Here is a 15,219-nt window from a genome sequence, read left to right as displayed (position 1 = left end):
AAATATATTTTTTCATTTCCTTCATTTTTTTTCTACACTCCTTTTGGTTTTTTATTTGCCTCCTCAATTCTCCACAAGTGCTCCCAATCCTTTCTCCCTTTCAAACTCACTATTGTCTCAAAAAGAGTGGATGTCGCACTTCCCCCATCATCTTGACTCTCTCTAATCTCATGTTCTCTTTTCTTCCACCTAGTGTTACTCACGTTGAGATCTAGCTCCTCCTCGGGTCATTGAGTTCATTGTGGCAAAAGGTAGCATCATCTTACAAGAGCTTAATTGGGAGTGCAGAGGTCTAAAACTGCTTACTAGAAGAATTATCTACCTACAACTTGTAGAAAAATCAACAATGTCAAGTAGGAGGCTCAGTGGAATGACATTTTATTCCTGATGCAGAGGTGGAGGAAAATGTGGGACATTGGATTACTAATATAAGGAATGCTCACACCAAGAAAACCAAATACTTCCAAACTATAAGCTTGTATTGGAAAATCAAAATAATCATGGAAAAAGTGTTAGTGGAATGATTTGAAGCTCAGTTATAAATTATCCTTAACATTAATGAAGTCCAACTCCAACTGACAAAATTGGATACCAAGGTGATGGAAAAGAGAACTAGAATTCTCATTTTAAAACAAACTTAGACATAACTCTAGAAATTTCTCACAAAAAAACAACATTTTATTCAATGTTGAAGCTCGAAACTTTCCTTACTTGCCCAAGAAATGAATTACATCCTTATTTATTATTGGTGAAGGAAAATCTATAATTCTCAAGAGATAATCTCTCTCCTACATATTTAGAGGAAGTTGAGGGGAATACTCTCAAACTAAGGCATCTATCCTATGTACTAAACAAATAAAATTAGTTTTGATTACATTTATTTTCTAGAATTTTATATAATCTACTATTTTCAAGATTTTCCATAGTCTTAGGAAAAATTAAATACATATATTTTTTCATAAGAGAAGATGCTCTTGCATCAGAATCCCTAGGATCAACATTCTTTTTGAACTCTTGTCCATAAACTCTTCATTATTGTTACCTTCATTTAGAGATCCAAATTAATTCGGGTGCATAAGTTATTCTTTTCAATTATTTTCCTCCTGGATTCCAAGGTTTGTCTATTTGATGTAGATTTGGTTTGCCTCTTAAATGTACTATAATGTTCTGATTTGGAACCTTGACTTCTTGTTGAATTTGGGTAACTTAAACATAATAATATTGTTTGCATAACTAACATATTTTCATGAGATATTTCCTCATATTTTATCTTCAACTTCAATTTTTCATGTCTTCTTTTATTTTACTTGCACATGAAGCAAACATGTTAAGGAAAATAATTTGTTCATTAGGATTTTGAAGCCCATCCTCAGCCATCAAAATCAATACCACGTATGTAACTACCAAGATAACTTAAAAGAAATTTGTCTTCATATTCCTTTGTCCTTCCTTCCTTTCTTTGAAATATATATGCTTCACTATCTCATTTTACACCTCATGGAATCGTATCTCTATCACTTGTTCAACAATCTTTATTTTCAAGATCAATTTGAGGTTTTTCACACAAAAACCTCTCATTGTCTCTCAAGAGAACCTCTTGCTCTTTATCTTCATGTTATTCACACATGACAATTTCTTCACTATTCCTTCCATAATAATCTCTTTTTGAAAATTCTCTTGTACGAGAACTACCATTGGACGATCTATCTCTGCTCTCATCAACACTTCATCAGACAATTCATTAGTCATCATATTATCATGTTCATTTGACAAACTCTAATTTTCCAAAAGCAAATCAATTACCTCAACAAGGGTCTTTGTCAGATCAAGCAATGTATACTTTGTTTCCCCTTATGTTTCCTATTTCAAAAACTCCTTCTCATTCATCATTAGCATTTGACTACTAATCTTTGTTGTTGCACCTTCATCCTTTAAGGTGTATTTCTCATCGTCCTTTTCAAAAAGTGTATGCGTTTCTTCTCCCATCATGCATTTCTTTCTTTTCATATTTTGAGGGTCTGCCTAACAAAACATGACGTACATCCATAGGCATGATGTCACAAAGTACTTTATCTTTGTAGCATCCAATTTGGAATTCTACTTCACATTATTTGTTTATCAGGGTCTTGTGTCCTTTCAGCAACTAGAACACTTTGTATGGAGTAATGTGCATTGTCATCTTGAGGTTTAATTTTTCTACCATCTTTGTAGAGATCAAATTGTTAGTACTTCCACTCTCAATAACAACTTCACAATATTTACCTTTTGATTTACATGTGGTTATGAATAATGTTTTTCTTTGCAGAGGCTCCTTAATCTCCTTAACAAGTTTCGACATGAATCTTTTTATAATTGCAAATTCTCCAACTTCTAGTGCATTCTCATGCAGGGAAGACTTCTCACTTTTTTCATATGTTTGTGTAATGCGGACGCTTCCAATATTTTGGAAGTGTTCTCTAGAAATTAATTAGATTTATGACCAATTTTATTACATGTGTAACATCTAACAACCAAGTTTCATCTTATAACTTTTTGATATGATCTTCTTTCTTTGAAATCTCCTCTTCCTGATGATTGTTTGATTGATGGGAATTGCTTCCTTCCTCTGTGTGATTTGAAAATATTCCTTGATTGCTTGTCTATCCTCTACTTCCCATTGTACTTCGCCCATTTTCTCTCTGGCTTTGTTTCCTTTCAAGTTTCTCTTCCACCTTGAGAGCTACCTGATATGCTTCTTCAATAGTTCTTAAAGGAAAAATACTCAACTCATCTTGGATTTCATATCTTAAACCATTAATATATCTAGTTATCTTTTCAATTCCTTCTTCTACATGACCAACCCTTATTCTTAACTTGTAAAATTCTTTTGCATATTATTTTACAAACATTGATTTTTGCTGAAGGTTTTGCATTTGTCTAAAGGGATTTAGTTCATAATCTTGGGGTATAAAGTTACCTTTGAATTTTTCTACCATCTGATCCCAACTGGTAATCTTTTTCTCACCTTTATTTCTTTTCTCTACTTTCATGTGAAGCATGCCCCTTCAATCTAGTCAATGCAAATTCACCTTCATCTCCTTGACTACATTCTCATATTTGATATATTTGTCTATGGCATCGATCCAATCGATCAACTCTTCAACTTTTAAATTTCCCTCATACATGGGTCCAACCTTGTTTTGCTACTCAATCCTACGACTAGCTTGATCATTTTATCTTGTGGAGTCTCTTCTTCAACATCAACTTCTTCTTCTTCTAGGACTCTTTTGGATCATTTCTTTCCCTCGTACAAGGGTACCTCCAACCTCGATTTTCTACTTAATCGTGTGATCATATTGATCATTTTATCTTGTGGAGTCTCTTCTTCAACATCAACATCAACTTCTTCTTCTTCTAACGACTCTTATGGATCATTGACGTTGCTAGTGTCCACTCTTCTTCTTTGTGCCCTCTGCATTGCATCTAATCTTGTCTTATGATTCTTACTTCTTCGAGTGGGATTTTATTGGAAGTTGGTATTCCTCAACCAATTGCAACTCCTCGAGCTCTATGTGCCATATTTTGCACAACTATCTTACAAACAATTTGCTTCTCAAGCAACTTTTTTTCCTTTAATTATCAATCATAACTTTTTTACGCATTAACCAAATGTAATAAAGTGTTTCTAATCGTTGAACTCTTCTATCTTGGAATGAAAATAACTTAACATCTCTTCGTAGTAACACAAAAAGTATGACACTTACAACCACAAAATGCTTAAAGAAATATCATAATACTGAAAAGCAGTTCCAACGTGTGACTATAAGGAAACACATGCTTAAAATTAAGTCAACTCTCTCCCTCATTTCCTAATATCTTTTTTCCCATTTGATTTTTTTCCTTTCCACTAGCCTTTGCCACATAGAGACTTTTATGCATAGCACTAAGCCTTGTAAGAGTTGCTTTCTTTAGGTCACACCAATAATAGTTCTCATCAACCTAGTTTATAATAGCCTTGGGAATTTGGTGGAAATCCTCCTTTAATGAAACACATTGATTAAAGTCTTTGTCATATGTAACCAAATTTTCTCAAACCATAGGTATTAGATGGCACTTCCTTGTACTTGAATCGGGTGTGAAGGTCTCCTACAACACCCTCATAGTCTAGTTTGTAACATTCCTCTAATTGTTTGTTGAAAACCAACTTTTATAGGAGAGAAACTCTACATTTGCACTTCTTCCTACTTCTAGTCTCTTCTGGTTCATTTTCCTACAATTGAGTTAGTGATAAAGAATTTGGCATATAGACATCTCTATCCTAGTGGAGCACAAAATCCAGTTGCATATCCATCTATTCCACTACAAAGCTATAACATAAGCATATCTTGAGACAGAAAACTTCTTCATGTGTGAGGCCATCTTCCTCAAGTTTATGACTCCCAAGAACCGCTAGTAGATTTATGTAAAACAACCTCCCCCGCCCAAAAAAAAGTGCACAATTTTGCAAGTTTGAGAAATATTATTTCCATTCATATAAAAAGGGAATCCTTCATCGAAATACGAAGAATTTGGTAAGCATTTCCTAAATCATGTAGTGCATCAAAGACGTTATTCCAAACGATGTTAGTTCCATATATCTAACACACTATAGGTTTGATTTTGATCATCAATGCTCCATGCTACAAGGTTTTGTCCAATGTTCCACGCCATTGATACCATCGCCTACAAATGTTCTGCCTCTATGCTCCAATAACCTTGTGCTTCATTGCTTCAACACTTCTCCACACATAATGCAGGTAGGTCTCTCTCCTAATACTTCTACTATTTTATAGATCTTTCCTAGATTTAAGAAAACTTAAATACATATATTTTTTCATAAGGTAAGATGCTCTACATCACAAGGTTTATTTCCTGATGAAGAAACTCGTTGACCTAACATTTTTTAATTCTAAAAACGACACACTTGATCTTTGATCCTATTCAAATAGACTCTCCCATTCTATGAATGTTGAATTGTGAGTTTCTATTTTTATTTTGATGAATAGTAACACCCACCTAACCCACCCACCCATAATAGTTATACATCCAAGTTCCATAGACAATCTCGTGGCTTTATTATACTTCTACTTTGTATAATTGTGTTAACAATTTTAAACTAGTCATATAACCTAAAACAATATCCCTATATTATTAATTTGGTCTCTAATAATATACCAATAACTATAAGTTAGATATTCTATATTTTTTACTTAAAAATCTTTAAATAACTCATTAAAGAATATTTTGAATCAGCCTCCCAAAAAAATCCTTCCCCTGAATTGGTATACAAATTCATTTTCTTTTCGTTCAAAACTTATGTATGAATTTTGTTTAAAAAGCAGTGAACTCTGATTCTCAAATTCAATTTTTCAAATCCAGATTTATATTTGTTCAAAATATAATGATAACTTTGTATACAGTAAACATGTCTCCAAATCTGTGATATGGGTGAAACGTATATGTCTTTCAAAGTTCATTATCCTTTCCTCTTTATTCCATTTCCATTTTATTTTTCCATTTATTTTGTTTTCTTAAATCCATTATCATCATTCGAATCTCCTTTATTCAATTTGCATTCTTTAATTGTGGATGGAGACCTAGAGATCCTCCCTGCACCCTTTAATTATGATGGAGACCGAGGGAAATGAAGGCTTGCCTGCTCAATGCCCTGCCAAACAAAGAGGCTTTCTCGTTGACACGATCCTTCCCTTCAATGGAATTTAAAACATATGATAAGAAAAATTACAACATTTAAGGTTACTTGTTTAGTTTATGATAGTTTTTTAGATTTTAATTTCAATATTATTATAATATTAAAATAAAAATCAATTACTTGGAAGGCAAGAATATAAATTTTTAATTAAATATTTTAGATTTTTAATAAAAAAAATTAATTAGATTAAAAAAAATATTCTAACAAAAATCCTTTTATATCACACTTAAAATCCAAAGACAATTTTAGCAATGATAATGACATCAAGGCTTTGAGAGAGGAATCAATTGATATCCAAAAACACAACTTTTAATTTTATATATGAAATTTAGATAATTAAATTTAATAGTAATTTAATCTTATATCAAAGAGGGGAAAGATCTTTGTCATTTTTCCTACATTATTATAAAATTACATAATATTAAACTAATTATATTTTGTTGTTATTTTGCTGGTAGTTTTTCAAAAAATTATTAAAAAAGGGATTTTAATAATTATTTAAAAAAAAAAGATTTTAGTAATTAATGGCCGATAGTTTAAACAAAATTAATTGCACTGTAATTTAACAAAGCCATCTTAGAATTATTAAAAAAAAAGTTTTAAATTTAAATTTTTCTTTTTTTCTTTTTTCTTCCTTTTTTTTAGGTTGTGGTTCGCGGACACCCTGGTCAACGGGTGGCGCTACGTCCACGGAAAAATCTGGGCTGATCAACCCCAAAGGGAATCTAGCCCCGCGGCCCACTAGCAAGGCTAACCCCAAGGGCTTTGGGGAGATTGGACCCTGTGACCTCCCGATGGCGAGGCACTGATTTTGACCAACTGAGTTAACCCTTGGGGCTTAAAATTGAATATTTCATAACTATATTTGTTATCAAATTACAAAGTAACTAAAATATTTAATACTATTTTTTTTTGAAAAAATGATAAAATAAATTTGAGTATTCTTCTATATTTAAAATTTCCAAACATTTCTCTACATTTCACAAATGGTACTCAATGTAAACTAGTAACTTACTTCTCTACATTGCAAAACCCAAGCATTAATTAGATTTCCTGAATGGTATTAATGTAGACATATTTTTTTGTTCTCCACATTTTGAAACCCTGAGAACTTCTTTACTATGTTAACTAGTTGCTCATACACCTTTGCACATTTTGTGGATGGTACCAAATGTAAACCCATTGGCTATAATTATGAAATTTGACTTGATAAGGACAACATGGGAGGAACACAACAAAAGAAACTAACATAAGAGATCAACCCTAAAATCCCTACATAAATCTCAAAGCACTCAACTACTCAAACTAACCTACTTTTTCTTCAACCAACCATCCAACTATGTAAAATAACCTAAACCTTCTCCAACGATCCACTTAATCTAATATGGTCACTAACCCATAGAACTAACAATTTTTTTAATTATAATAACATTTTTTTCCTTAGAAAAAATTGCAATTGTTTATTAAGATTAAAATGTTGCATTCACTACATTGTTTAACGAGGATTAAAACAAAGCTAAAAGGGAACTTCGGCCCAACTCTTAGCAACAGAACTTTCGACCTAGCTTGGGAGAGACGATTTCTGACCTCCTCTGGTTTAACTGTGGGCTTCTGCGGGCTCTACCCTTGCAGATTGGCTTCCCACTGCGCTCCCAAGACGCTCGTTGAGCGGGCCTGTCATGGAGCTTACGGGCTTTCAAGGGGCTCTTACCTTCAAACAGCAGGTGGTGGGCTCCTCTCACGCACCTAACACCTCCTTCTTCACTCGTCTTACCTCTTCATCAGTCGTTCCTCGTTCGAATCAGGAACCTCGGCCACACTCCCCTCATTAGGAAAATGACAAAGCTATCATAGCACCTCAAAAAGAAGGATCTGACACTGGAGGCACAGAGAAGTCAGGGGTTACGACTTGTGCTTCAACCCCGTCAAAAAACCCTGACAACCCTAAATCAGGTGCCACAGATACGGCTCAGGATAAGTTCCAATCAACAAAGGCATGCCATCCAAAGGCAGCAAAAATTCCAGAAATAATCATACAAGAACCCGACATAGAAGCTTACAAAGATTACATGAAGGAACATGCAGTTATATGTAAGTTTATGGGAATCTGGCCCTCTGAAAGAGCTCTGAAAGGATGGATACAGGCCAAATGGAACCCTAAAGGGGAAATAGAATTGCAGCTTGGATCGAAGGGTTTCTTTACAGTTATTTTCGCTCTTCTAGAGGACAAGGATCACATCTTGAAAGGAGGGCCTTATTTTTTCAACTCCGTCGGTATATACATGAGATTATGGAAGGAGAACTTCATGCTGAAACAAGAAGACTTCACTAGGGTTCTAGTATGGATCCGACTATATTCTCTCCCTACGGACTATTGGGCACCATTGGTGCTTCAAGCCATTGGAAATGGATTGGGAGAATACATCAAAATGTCAGAAGGCACAAGAAATGGACACTACATCTCATATGCTCGTATTTGTGCATATATGGACGTTTCAGGAGCTTTGCCCGAAGCTATTAGCCTGAACTTCAGGGATGAAATATGGACCCAACCTGTGGATTATGAACATATCCCATTTAGATGTCGAAAATGCCACGAGCACGGCCATCTTTTCTGAGATTTCCCACAGAATAAACCACCTCCAAAAGACGACCCAACTGGGGCTAATGGTGAACAGGGATATATCAAAGTTACTCACAAAAACAAGCAAGCTAGAAGGAACACTAAGGGAAAGGAGGCCCTCAAGCAGGTGACACACAATAGATATGAAATCCTTTCATCAACAACAGAGGAGAAAGGCCAAGTGAGCAACTACATAGAACAAATTCCAGACCAGAACAAGGAAATGGACACGGAAATGGAAAACACCACAAACCCAGCCACAAATGAACATGAAACTCAAGAAGAAACGGAAATGGACTACACACAGGAGCTTCACACCTTAGAGGAAAAAGCAATAGAGGAAATTCTGATGGGATTGGATCTGCAGAAACTTTCAAAGGAATGGACCTCAAAAGGATTCAAGGGTATTCCAGAAGACCACCTCAAACGTATAAAAGAAGCATACATCTTGCAACAAAACTTTCAAAAACAAAGAGAGCACCATACCAAGGGGGGGAAGCAACCAGTTGGCGGCATCAAAGCAAATATCAAGGCCAATAATCAAATCACCAAAGGTCAACCTAAAAGAAGAGGCAAGAAAACAGAAGGTCAACATCTGGCTGAGCTGGGATTGAGTCTCATCAATGCGGGCAAGGTAAAGGTTCTATCTCTTACCCCCAACATTTTATCATGAACTTCACATCTTGGAATATAAGAGGACTCAATAGCCTTTCAAAAAAAAGGATTCTTAAATCCAAAGTAATCTCAGGAAATACAGACATTCTTCTGATGCAAGAAACAAAGAGCAGCCTATCTGAAATGTGGAACATACAGCAGACCTGTTTTAGAAAACAGTACAACCATTTAGCCATAGCAGCTCAGGGCACAGCTAGATGCATTGCCACTTTCTGGAAAGACTCCAAGTTTCATTTGATTGACTCATGTGCTTCAAGGCATGCCCTAACAACCATCCTTCAGATCATAGGCACCAAAGAAAAAATATGTATTACAAATGTCTATGGGCCTCATTCGATCAAAGAAAGGTTGGTCTGGCTCAACCATCTAAAAATCTATCTACAGCCTATGGATAATAAGTTCCAGATTATGGCGGGAGACTTCAACATGATCCTAAATCTGGAGGAGAAAAGGGGAGGTCTCTGTCGTTTTGACTCGGACTCCCAAGCTTTCCAAGGAATGATTGATGATCTGAACTTTATAGATACCCCAACCAAAAATGGCATCCACACTTGGAACAATAGGAGAGGGGGAGAGTGTCAAATTTCTTCTAGACTGGATCGGTTTCTTATCTCTGAAGACCTTTTCCTTTCATCTCTGGAAATGGAGGCCATCATTGCTCCGCAGACGGGGTCTGATCATTGGTTGATTGTCATTACCTTCCAGATCTCTTTAAAACCTAAAAACGCCCCCTTCACGTTTGAAGCTTTCTGGATTTCCCACCCGGAATTCCAAGACAAAATCAAAGAATGGTGGGCCAAAGATTTTCCCCCTTAAGGAGGCAAGATGAAAGGATTCCATCAAAAACTTAAGTTCATCAAGAAAGAATTAAAAAAATGGAACCAAAAAACCTTTGGAGATATAACCTCAGAGAAAAAGCTTATACAGTCAAAAATGAAATATCTTCAACAAACAATCATCCAGAACGGGTTAACAGAGGAAACAAAGCAAACTGAAATGGAACTTCAGAAAGATTGGGAGATAAGATTAACTCGGGAAGAGATCCTTTGGCGACAGAAATCTAGGATCCAATGGCTCAAAGAGGGGGAGAGAAATACTTATTTCTTCCACAAATCTATGATCCAACACCGGAAAATTAATAGGATCCTCAACCTCAAGAATGGGAAGGGGCAGATGCTTGATACTCATCAGCAGATTGAGGAATAACTCCATCAGCATTTCTCAAGCATCCTAACTGAAAGCAACCACCACAATGAGGATCACATAAGGAAAATCACCAACCACATCCTGTTTATCTTAACCAAAGAACACAATTAGATGTTGCTTAAAAAGACAACCATGGAGGAGTTGGAAGAAGCGGTTCAAAAAATGTCGAATGGGAAAGCCCCAGGACTTGATGGCTTCACCATTGATTTCTACAAAGCATGTTGGAACATAATCAACGACTCGGTATATGACCTGGTGGAGGAATCAAGACTGAAGAAAACTATTTTCCCCTCTCTCAATGCCACTTTCCTTGCGCTCATTCCCAAAACAGAAAAGGCAGACTCCCCAGATCAGTTTCAACCCATAGCCCTCTGCAATGTCATCTACAAGATCATATCCAAAATTCTGGCCAATCGTTTAAAGCCTCTTGTGCCACTCCTGATTTCTGCGAACCAAACAGGATACGTGGAAGGAAGGCAAATCATGGACAACATCATTCTATCTTAGGAAATTATTCACACGTTGAAAGACCAAGGAAAACCAGGGATGTTGATCCAGTTGGATATTTCTAAAGCCTTTGACAATATCAACTGGAACTATATCCGACACACGCTAACTGCTTTTGGGTTCAACAAAGAGATCATCACTTGGTTCATGGCCCTGGTTTCTGGTGCCTTCTTCTCAATCCTGCTTAATGGCTCTCCCACCTCGATCATCAATCCATCGAGAGGTATCAAACAAGGTGATCCTCTTTCTCCTTTCCTCTTTATTATTTTGGCGGAGGGGTTAAGCAGATCTATTTCGGCAGCTTCGGCCAGCAATCTCATCTCAGGTCTCCATCTTTATCCCCGGCTCCCCCCCTCAACCCACTAGCAATTCATGGATGACACCCTCCTCATGGGTTACCCCTCGGTTAAGGAAGCCCTCGCTTTCTCAAGAACCTTAAATGACTTCTCCCTCACCTCTGGTCTGGATGTGAATAAGGCTAAATCAAAAATCTTCTTCCTCAATACCCAAATGGTGATTCAATATCATATTGCTCATATCCTGGGTTTCCAGAAAAGTGTCTTTCCTTCTAAATATCTGGGTGTTCCCCTCACCCTCTTTCCTGTTCAAACTGGGAACCTCTTATCTCCAAGCTCAAGAAGGAAATTTCTAATTGGACTTTCAGGGCACTCAATCTGGCGGGAAGACTAATCCTTGTTCGCTTTGTCCTTCAAGCCATGCCCCTTTACCTTTTCTCGGCTATTGCGGCTCCAAGGGCTATCTCAAGCCAGATCAGAACCATTCAAAGGGATTTCCTTTGGAGAGGCAAAGCCATCAATGGAAAGTGGGCTCTGGTGGCCTGGGACAAAGTGTGCTCTCCCAAGCATGATGGTGGTCTTGGCCTTAGAGACCCTGATCTCCTTGGTCGGGCCATGGGTGCTAAAACTTGGTGGCGATGGCTTACAAATCCTTCAACCAATTGGGTCATGCTTTGGAAGGCCAAATATGCCCCCACGACTCCTTGGGCCTCTCTCTTACGGCTCTTATGCAATCTTGAAGGGTCTCCAATGTGGAATAAGGCCTGGGAAAACAAGTCGCTGATTCAAAAGCACAGTTTCTAGGAGATTGGCAATGGTCAACATGCTTTATTCTGGGAGGATGTGTGGGAGCAATACCCAAGCCTGGATAAAGAGATTTACAGGCCTGTTAAAGAATACATGGATGAGAAAAATAACAGAGAAGTAAAAGTTTATTGGAAAAACACTGAAACTTCCGATTGGAGGGACTAGAATAACCTCACAGAACATCTTCCAATCCACCTCCATCAGCCTATAAACTCCCTTAATAGAGAGTTCAGCAATAGGCAGATTCAAAGGATGTAGGGTCCAGACATTCTGAGATGGGGCTCCAAGCCAGAAGGAACCTTCAACATCAAAGAAGCTTACAACCTTCTGAAAAATCTGACCTCTACTCAACCGGACAGCAAATGGAAAAATCTATGGATTAGGAAGCACTGGCCGAAGATCAGTCTCTATCTTTGGCTGATCAAGCACAGGAAAATCCTGACATCGTAAAATCTTCAAAAGAAAGGTTTCAATGGCCCCTATGTTTGTAGTCTATGCCTCTCTGATTCTGAATCGACAAACCAACTCCTCAACACCTGCCCTTTTGCTTCCAACATTTGGTCCTGGTTCCTGTTAATCTTTGAGATCTCTGATCACTTCCTTGATTCCATTCATAACACCCTGGAAAATTGGCGCCCTGCCTTCTCTAGCCACCCTCTTATCAATCTGGCCTGGAATCTTCTTCCAGGTATTATTTGTTGGGCTCTTTCGAAGGAGCGCAATTCTCGAACTTTCAGGAATGCAGCCTCCAAGGAGGAGCAAATCATTTACAAGATCAAAACAACGTTGCGAGAATCTGCTTCCATTGCTAAGCTTCAGGACTCCCCCCACCCTCCAACAACAGCTGAGTGCAGGATCCTTAATATTCTAAATCTTCCCATCTCCGGTAATGCTTCTTCATCCCAATCTATTTCAATTTATCCCTCGTATTTGACAATCTGGCATCCTCCTGAACAACCTTTCATCAAGTTGAATTATGATGGGGCGTCCAAAAACAACCCAGGTATAGCAGGCTTTGGAACGGTTTTTCGCAATTCTATGCGATCCAGATTTACTATGGTAATTTAGGCCCTACCACCAACAATGTTGCTGAGCTCCAAGCACTGGCCAGAGTTCTTATCATTGCCAAGCAAAACAACTATTGGCCCCTTTTGGTCGAGGGTGACTCCAATGTTGCCACCCAAGCTTGCCAAAACCTGCAGCAGGGCTGAAGTGTGGCTAAAATCTCTACTGGATGACGTCTCAACTGCATACTCTAGTGAATTAACGACAGCATAAAAGAAGCAAAAGGGGTTTTGTTTTAAGCAGTCAGACGGAAGGCCAACAGCATGGCCGACTACTTGGCCAACCAGGGGGTAATCACTCAGGATCGGCTCGTGTCTCAGGAATGGAATTCTTTCGAATCACCCGAAATCAAGAAGATGGACACCATAATCAATATCAATGACCTGCACAAGGCAAGCGTTATATCGCAGTAGCCCAATTAGCTTTTCCATTATGACAGAGCACTCATTTGAAGATTTATCTCATTTTCCGAGCACAGGTCAATCCTGGATCATGATGATGATGATATGTCGGCTTCTCCAGGTTTGTAATCTTCTTTTTCTATCTTGTTTGTGCCTGCTCATCAGGGTTTTTGCTGCGTTGAGCCTGTGTGCTCACAGTTGGAATTATGCCCTTGCTATCGGTCTTCCCACCCTGATTCTCTTCCCCTGTTTCCTTTTTCCCTGGGTGTGGGATTGATTTCGCGTTGGTGCTGGTCTCTGGAAAGCTTCCTTGTTGGCCTCTTTGTAATTATATTTCTCTGTTTTTAATGTGAATAGTAACTCCCAATTTACAAAAAAAAAATGTTACATTCACTACATGCGTGATCCACTCAGCCTACCGGTCCAAGATATAGACTAATCAAAATAACAAAATTGGGCTTAAACAAAAGAACAGGCCTTGGAACCCAAAAATATGGTAGATATCGAGTACTCCTAAAGAATAACACTTTCAGGAATTTCCTGTCATATTTTATCACAAAAAAAGTAAAAGTATGTGGCACCACTGCCATGATATTTAAGAAAAAAATACATATAATAGCTAGGTCAACATAAATAATACACATAAAAGTCCAAAAGAAACATGTGTCACCTAACCCCTAAAAATAAAGAGACCATGAAAAATCATTTACATCTCAATAAAAGGATGGTGTTGATAAGTCTGAACACCTTCCTTAGAAAGAAGGTTTGCTTCAATATTCTTGTTCCCTATATATATGGCAGCAAGAAATGAAGTCAAAAGCATGTTTCATTTGTAAAATTTCTTCAAGTATAGGTAACATTGTGTGATTGTGACATCACTTAACAACATTGATCCAATTGATGGCATTTAATGAGTCTCCAAAAACTTGAAGAGAGCAACAATGTTTTTCCAAGACCCAGCATAAGAGAAGTTTTGTAGAAAGGAGCTCAGCATAGTTATTGGACCCCTTTCCCATGCCAACTTTTGATTTCAAAAAATGTTGACTACTGAGATACAAAATTAAGCCTCCATCACAAATACCTTTCTCATTCGAGGCCCCTGGAGGGTGCAACTCTAGGATTTCCCGAGAGGTCACCTATCCTAGTACTACTCTAACCCAAGTGCACTTAACTGTGGAGTTTTTATGGCATCCGGTGCATTAACATTGGTATGATTGCACCTACTTTATAATAACAAATTTTATTCCAAAATATTTATAAAAAAAATGAATTTATAAACTATAATATATATTAAAATTAATCCTTCTAAAACTTTGTTGAACCTAAACCATTTTACTATCAACCATGCTTATATTCTTTTATATCAGTCTTCGTTGCATCTTTTTATATCAATATTTTTGGTGATGGAATTTTGAAAAACATAATCCTTTTATATATTATATATCTAATTAATTTAGCCAAACTTTGTTGGTATTGGCTACAAGATGGTCAGGACTTGTGGAAGAAATTATGGTCTAATAAATACAACAACCATATTCATAATGAACAATCAATCTGTGCAACTATCTTTCTACCAAGCTGACAGATCTAGAATATGGCTTGTAAAGGGAAGCATTTAGTACAAGAAAACTACTTTTGGAAAGTCAAGGATGGAAAAACTACTCTCTTTGGGGATGTTTCTTGGCATCAATTTCCCAAAATTTTTGTCCAAGAACATCTTCAAGATAAACAAATTATGCTAAGCAATCTCAGGGGAAAATTGTTTTCTGATTAATGGGGAAATGTCTCCCCAAAGAGAAATTATCATCGATGGCAATGTCTCTCCTCCTGGGACATCCCTTATCAGCCCAAGTTCTTGAACAGTTTAACGAAACTTCTATACATTAGAAAATCCACTTTTCTGAAGAT

At 37.2% G+C, this 15,219-nt stretch overlaps 1 protein-coding gene and 1 pseudogene across 1 annotated transcript; one reads left to right on the top strand and one right to left on the bottom strand.

Moving 5' to 3' along the window:
• Positions 1-7,800: 7,800 nt before the first annotated feature.
• Positions 7,801-8,349, top strand: LOC149163591 (uncharacterized). Its single transcript, XM_089429188.1, has one exon. It carries the CDS (start codon positions 7,801-7,803, stop codon positions 8,347-8,349), a length of 549 nt encoding a protein of 182 aa, XP_089285314.1.
• A 6,065-nt stretch (positions 8,350-14,414) lies between these two features.
• Positions 14,415-14,533, bottom strand: LOC149163590 (5S ribosomal RNA; annotated as a pseudogene).
• Between the last annotated feature and the right edge of the window lie 686 nt (positions 14,534-15,219).

This window comes from Pinus tabuliformis, chromosome 5_1 (assembly GCF_031772625.1).
Source record: "Pinus tabuliformis cultivar Carrire ecotype Pingquan chromosome 5_1, CPIR1, whole genome shotgun sequence".
NCBI classification, from domain to species: domain Eukaryota; kingdom Viridiplantae; phylum Streptophyta; class Pinopsida; order Pinales; family Pinaceae; genus Pinus; species Pinus tabuliformis.
The sequence above is the reverse complement of the archived record's forward strand: the minus strand, read 5'-3'. Positions and strand labels throughout refer to the sequence as shown.